At 34.0% G+C, this 7,231-nt stretch overlaps 1 protein-coding gene across 1 annotated transcript in view; it reads right to left on the reverse strand.

Moving 5' to 3' along the window:
* LOC147070006 (uncharacterized) overlaps positions 1-5,706 on the reverse strand; it is a 36,332-nt gene extending 30,626 nt beyond the window's left edge. The window contains exon 1 of the mRNA XM_085949353.1: positions 4,436-5,706. Within this exon, the coding sequence (XP_085805479.1) occupies positions 4,436-5,427 (992 nt within the window). The 5' untranslated portion in view covers positions 5,428-5,706. The remainder of the gene's footprint in view (positions 1-4,435) is intronic.
* Between the last annotated feature and the right edge of the window lie 1,525 nt (positions 5,707-7,231).

Raw genomic sequence — 7,231 nt, forward strand, 5'->3', positions numbered from 1 at the left:
TGACGGCAATATAGTAATACTAATACATAATAATATATTTGATAGAATATCTTAGCATTCATTACCTACATAAAGTGACGTCCCTAGACAGAATGCAAGAACAAATTCATTTAAAACAAAATGATCAATTTGATGAAAGGTTGTAATTATCAGTAGCGAAGGGTGGAGGTAGGCTGTTATCCATAAATAGTGCACATTATATTTTGTTAGTCAATCGTATTTGGTTTTATTGAACTAAAACTACAATTTAAAAATGGTTTTGGTTAGTTTTTAAAAATCAATTAAACTCTACCTAAACCAAACCATAATAGTTTTGGTATATTTTGGGCGATACGACAAAATTGTGCGCACTTTTTAATTCATACTTATTTGTTTTCGTTGGATTAAGAATACATCATACATATTATTCTATCTATAAAGTATCTAAAGTTATGTATGATTTAATTGCATAATTTTAGATATTTTATAGATACTTAGATGAATACTTTTTGACTATAATCTATTATGGCTTGGTTTTCGCTGGGTTTAATTAAATTTTAAAAAACAACCAACACCATCTGTAAATTATAGTCTTATTTCGATGAAAACAAATACGCATGAATGACAAAGTTTAGTGTGCACTGTTTATGTCGGATCTCAACAGCCTACCTCCACCCTTCGCCACTGGTAATTATTATATAGATAGATCATACTATATTAATGATATTTTGTGTCTTCAAAAATATTATATCGTCATTTGGTTAACTAGGCATATATCAATATTTCCTAAAATATCACAATCAATCCAATGTCAGTATCATCTGCTGTAGATAGATGGACATATTGTCGGAAAAGATTTTGGACAATTATAACGGATCGCATTGTTTATTATTTATCTAATTTTTACAATATATAAATAATGTAAAATGTTAAAATAAGATACGATAATTATTATTATCAATTCATATTCAAATGACAATTATTAATTGCTACAGTAATTTCAAACTTTATTATTGACAGATCCGTGACAGATAGTGACATTAGCCACAAACAAGGATTATTTTGCTTGGTGAAATATTATTTCGTTTTTTGAATTTCCTTCCTTTTCTCTGTATCTAGTTGTCAAAAAAAATGTGATACGTTACTTTTGTTTGGTATTATTTGGTTTCTAAATGTTAGCATACTTTTTGTTGGTGTGAATTTTGATTAACGCGATTTGCGATTAATTCCTTTCCTTATAGAATAGATAATTAGTAAGTAACTAAGTAGTAAAAATAATTTTTGACCATAGAGGAAAAGATATCAATGAATAAAAATTGCCCCTCTGTACATATAGATAATTTAATAAGTTTTAATAATCATGACGTAATTGTTGTAAAAATTACACACACGAAAATTATCGACATTTTCTTAAGGTGACGCATCAGTGAAACGCCAAATAATTTTCAACTGTAGGCGCGACGAAATTTTGGACTCGCTGCCATTCACTGAGAGAATGTCGAGCCAGGAACACGTCACTTTGCTGCGTGATGGCGACGGGTCAATTAATTCTAAAATCGTGTAAAGATGACTAAAAACGTTACCCATTTACTTTAAAAAGAAAACATGTCAATGAATATATTATTATTGTTACTAATAGAACAATAAACAGAACATAAAATGGACGTATGTTGGATTTATATGACAAATAATATTTCGTTTGACAGGCGTCATTTTCACCCGCGACCCGCAATCCGCGTATCGCCTAGCGACGATCTTTTTAGACCGAGCCTCAACTAATGCATGGCCTTACGTTTAACATGCAGGGAAAATAATTATGAGTATTTTCAGGCTTTCCAACCAACACCCAGATTGGATACTAGTTTGGCGCACTTAGTGTGACATTATCAACTGTACGAACAATATTATAAGCTTTCGCAGTGGTTATTTTCTTTGACGCAGAATATGACGCAAACAAGTCGTCAGAAAATATAAAAGGGGGCCTCGAAACGGTTTAAAAAGATATTTAAAAAGATGCGTATTTCTCACAAATCGTAACAAAATGCCTGAAACTTATACCAAAGGGGCCGATAACATAACCACTCAAATATTATAATATATGATTTTATATAATATATTACTGAGTCATTACTTTAATTTTTGTTAATTACATGATGAGATTCTATAATATAAGAGATGCAATCATATGTTAAGATACCTACGTTGGTGATTAGAATTTATGGTTTTTACTTTATTTTTTATCGTTGAGGGTCCCCAAATCCATAAACCCGCCATTGAGTTTTAGGCGTAAATATCATAAAATATTATGCAATATTTATTTAATATGTATTTTTTAATAGTTCAGGGGTGCCAAACCGTTTTGGCTTAGGTAAAAAAAAAATAAAAAATATATACTCATGTAATTCTTAATGGGTGGCTTGCACGAAGCGTTCCCCTAAACACACTTTCCATTTATGATTAGAGAATATGTGTCGAACATTATGACTTCGGTGAGCCATATTGAGTTCTCTGTATTCACGAAGACGCACATAGAAAAAAGCTAACACCCTTTTTAGCTGCTAATAAAAATCCGTCCAGAATCCAAATCAAGACCTTCCGTTAGCTCTTCCTTTTCTACTTATAATTTATATTCGGTGAGAACCTACAGTGTTTCCGCCAACATTGGATATGCCTGTGTTACTGTTGTACTGGTTTGGCACGCGTGCTATAATATGTTCATTACCACTTTAATAGTGTATTACAATGACATTAATATGGACGAAGCATCTAGAAAATAAAATGACACTCACTTTGTGTCGGGTCTGCCGGATGGCGAAATTCATATTTTAATATCGGTATCCTACGCTCAAATGAACATTCTGCTTGCAAGCGGTCTGGCGACACCGCTGGGTCTGCCCATACAAAATTTCTGACTGTCAGGTTTCGACTCCACCGTTATTATTGTGTTACAAAATGCCAATGTGCCTAGTTAAAAATTGTAAATAAAATCTACTAAACACTCCAAGAAAGATGGGATATCACTTTTCATGTGTTAGTATTATTTATTATTTATAAAATGCCATTTTAAGATAATGTTTATTCAATGCAATTGAATGACAGAAACCATTGGACAGTCGCCTGTGATGCGCGTCTAATCTCCGAGAAGTCGTAAGTAACCGAGAATCTATTTCTAACGCAATGAGTCATGACACTAATACGCCATTACAATAAAGGTTATATTACTATAAATTCTCGAAGCTTGTATCGCATAATGGAAATGGATACGTCATATGGTCACGTGACATCTACCTATACATCTGTGAATGACTTTCATGCACAATTTCTCGTGCGCGCCGGTATGAAGTGAGTTGTCCATTTAATATGTCATTGGTGTATTATAAGTATGACCCCCACAAAGGGGGGGGCTGACAGGGCTCTAGACTGTGAACCGGGCTTAGAGGGGGCCGGGCGTGGTGGGTCGACCAATAATTAGGTGAAAAAAAACACACCATAATTTTTCTGTAATAGTAAAAAATTTTCCTAAATGAAAAAATTTACATTTAAAAATATATGGCTGTGTGATGTAATTTGATGTGATATGTTAATTATTGATATAATTAAATGATAATTCACGCGTAGAATTTTATTTTATAATTACTTAATTTAAGTGTGTTTCCTGACTTACAAAATGGCTTTTTATCCAATATGGCGAAGGGTTGCATGTTACTTGGTTAGGTACCACAAAAGGAGATCGCGAGAAATGTTTCATAATATTATGCTGAGTGCTGACAACTCAATAAATCAACTGGATTTATTTAAAAATCGCTAAAAATATACGAAATACTCTTAACTCTGGGGTTCTGTGGAAACCACTTGGGGAATACTACTGTAGAAAATCACACTGCCTTAAGCCTTAGCGATAGGTAAGGGGCCCGCCATAGATCTTGGCCTGGGGGCCCGCTGCAGGATGTGGGGGCCATGATTACAAGACAAGTAATCATAAAAATAAACTATCATTATTTTTGTATTTCTTAAAGTTATGGAAAAATGGGGAAAATAAAGCTGGTTGTTTACCTGGAATTTCATAATTATTAATAAATCCAGGTGATAACTTTATTATTCCAAGAAATACCTAAATGGATATTATCTGACTACCTACTCCGTTAGTAATTAATAGTTTAATAGTCTTAACTCTGGGGTTCCGTGGAAACCACTTGGGGAATACTACTGTAGAAAATCACACTGCCTTAAACCTCATGGCCATGATTACAAGACAAGTAATGATAAAAATAAATTATCTTTCATTATTTTTGTATCTCTTAAAGTTATGAGAAAATGAGGAAAATAAAGCTGGTTGTTTATCTGGAATTTTCATAATTATTAATAAATTCAGGTGATAACTTTATTATTCCAAGAAATACCTAAATGGATATTATCTGACTACCTACTCCGTTAGTAATGAATTATCTTAACTCACCTAAATTTCCCTTCGGAGTAGTCCTCCCATTTGATGATCTTTGGGCAGTATTTAGGGTTATGGAGTAGATCTCTCAGGAATTCAGGAACAGAGACGTTCTTCACACGCTTCGTTTGTTTCTTTCCGCTGCCCTTCGGCCTTCCAGGAAGCCTCTTCACCTGGGTACGGGCTGACTCTTCGCTCTGGGCGTCCCGGTAATCTTGACTATCACTGTGCATCATTTCGTAATCTCCACGCAGACTTTCGGCGTAGTCTGACTCAGCCGTGGGGAAATTGTCAATGAATGACATATCATTTGTGCTTCCGGTAACAACGCTAGTGTTGTATTTACTGTCCATATCCAACAGCTGCCGATCGTTGTCCAGCGAATGAATGTGTAAATTTTCATCCGCATTAAATTTATCCATAACTGTCACTGGTACAACGGCTTCTTGCTCATAGGGAGCGTCTCTATTCAATCTCACTTCTAGTGCTTTATAAAATATATCTCCTATAGATGTTGAATCGTAATCTTCCGTTTTCATTTTCTCGCAAAAAGCTTCTCTGGGCATCTGAACTAAATCTTGTCCAGTCATATTTGCAAAATGAAACGAAGGTATGTGTGCAATTTTTAAATTCTCCGTTGTGCCAGTGTCCAAAATCCAATTCCTCACGTCTATCGAAGTCCAGTCTCGTACTGGCTTAAGTGTCCATTCAAAAAGGTGTTCAGGACCTGCTAACAATCTGCTATAGTCTCCCGATGGATACGGGTCATAGTTTGTGATGTACTGCTGTGTTTGATATACGTCTTCTCCGTATCGCAATTCTTGTGCAGGCTGATCTTGGTACTGGGATATGGTTCCTTCTTGCATTTGATTCATGTCTATGTTCTGCAGGATGGTGGTGTCGACGAAGGTTGAGTTCAACAGCATGGAAAAGGTCTCGTTGGAGGCGTACTGCAGCTGCGAGTCGCCGTAACTGCTTTCATATACTGATTCAGGATACAGCATCATCGTGACGCCAGAAATTTAACACCAAGAATTTTGATGGCTTTTTATTTCAAAAATTCTCTCAAAGTCAAAGTCAAATAATAATAATTTTATTTAAACAAATTCAACGAGTGTATTTTTTTAATGTCAAATATATCTGCGCGGTCAAGGTTCTGTCCCTTTTTAAGGTAATAAAGTTTTGTCTTCACAACAGGTAATGTTTCAACAACAACATTCAACGTTTAAACACACAGGTAACCTCTCGTTTCGCACGTTATACTATGTCTATATTATAATATTAATAAACATTATAATATTAAAAAAGTGCATTCAGTTATAGTTATAAGATAGTAAGTACATATACCTATTATATTATTTCAAATGGTACAATGTTTAGGTACTGTAAACAATAAATTCAAGGTTTATTCATGTAGTGTTTATTTATTTCAACTGTAATGTTTGACTTGAAGAAGACACACAGAAAAATCACGATGTATTTATAAAATACTTGGAATATTGTTTCCACGAATTCGCGAATCGTAAATATTACGACTGATGTTAATCTCGGCACAAAATGTCAATAAATAAATCACAAAATTTAATGTTTTCGGTTATTCTTCACAGGTCAAAAGTTATTAAGTAGATTTAATTATTGTTTATTTATTAATTCTCAGAAATGGCAACGGTCTAGCCGGTAACACAACAACATAAACAATTTGCAAAAACAATCACGATAAAATACAAAATGTAAATTGGTCTAATGCAAGCTGGTTGAAGCGAAGTTGGCACTCGACGACCGCGCCGGGTCGAGATTTCCAAGTAACTGACTCTCGGCCAGCGCGAATAGTTTGTCATATTATAATCCTTTGACGCGATGCGAAGTTGTTCGCACACACACACTAATGAACAACGGAGGCTGGTCCGTCCTGCACAAATGCTATGACCATCCGATCGTAAAATTATCATAAAAATATCATATAGTATTCTTAATATGCAGCGTTGCCCTAATAATGCATAAAAAATATTTTGGGTAATTGTGCCGCAGATGCCTGCATGAGCTTTTATATAATATATTCTGGTACAGTTCGGTTATGAGGAATACAGCGGAAAATACATTTTGAAAATACCCTATATACCGGATTATTTGTTAGTTTGAGTTAGATCAGGTAGGTTGGGTTAGGTTAGGTTAACCTAACAAATAATCCAGTATATCAGCTATTTTCAAAATGTGTTTGCCGCTGTATTCTTCATAACCGAACTGTACCATACCGTTTTCTGTCGGCGAAGATGATTTTTGATCCAATAATTATTGTTAATTTAAAATTTGAAATTTTCATATCACAAACTAAGATTATATTAGGTTATATTAGGTTGGGGTAGGACTGGTTAGGTTACGTTTGGTTTGGTCTAAAAAGAAAAGTTATAAAATCTCATGCGGGCATCTGCGGCATATTTACCATATTTTGATTTATAAAAGTAAAAATGTATTTAAAAACTTGAAATCCTTTTTATTTGTACATAATTAAGCTTCAATATTGTAATCATTCCATAATTATTATGCGTTTACCATCTATAAAAAATAGTTTTCGGTTATTCTTTATTCACTGTCTGGCATTTTTGTCCTGGGAATATATCGTGGGATTGCAAAAGTTGGTAAGTCGATAATTTATATATTTAGACTTAACTACATAGCTATATATACACATTATATAGGTATTTATGCTAGAAAAAAAATCAAGGCCATCCTATATATAGAATATTCACATAAAGCACAACGAAATTAGCATCATGCCTGATTTTAGAGGGCATGTCAAACATCAAATTACGA

Source organism: Rhyacophila brunnea, unplaced genomic scaffold (genome assembly GCF_057557595.1).
Source record: "Rhyacophila brunnea isolate RB1 unplaced genomic scaffold, BYU_Rbru_1.0 scaffold_22, whole genome shotgun sequence".
Classification (NCBI taxonomy): Eukaryota; Metazoa; Arthropoda; class Insecta; order Trichoptera; family Rhyacophilidae; genus Rhyacophila; species Rhyacophila brunnea.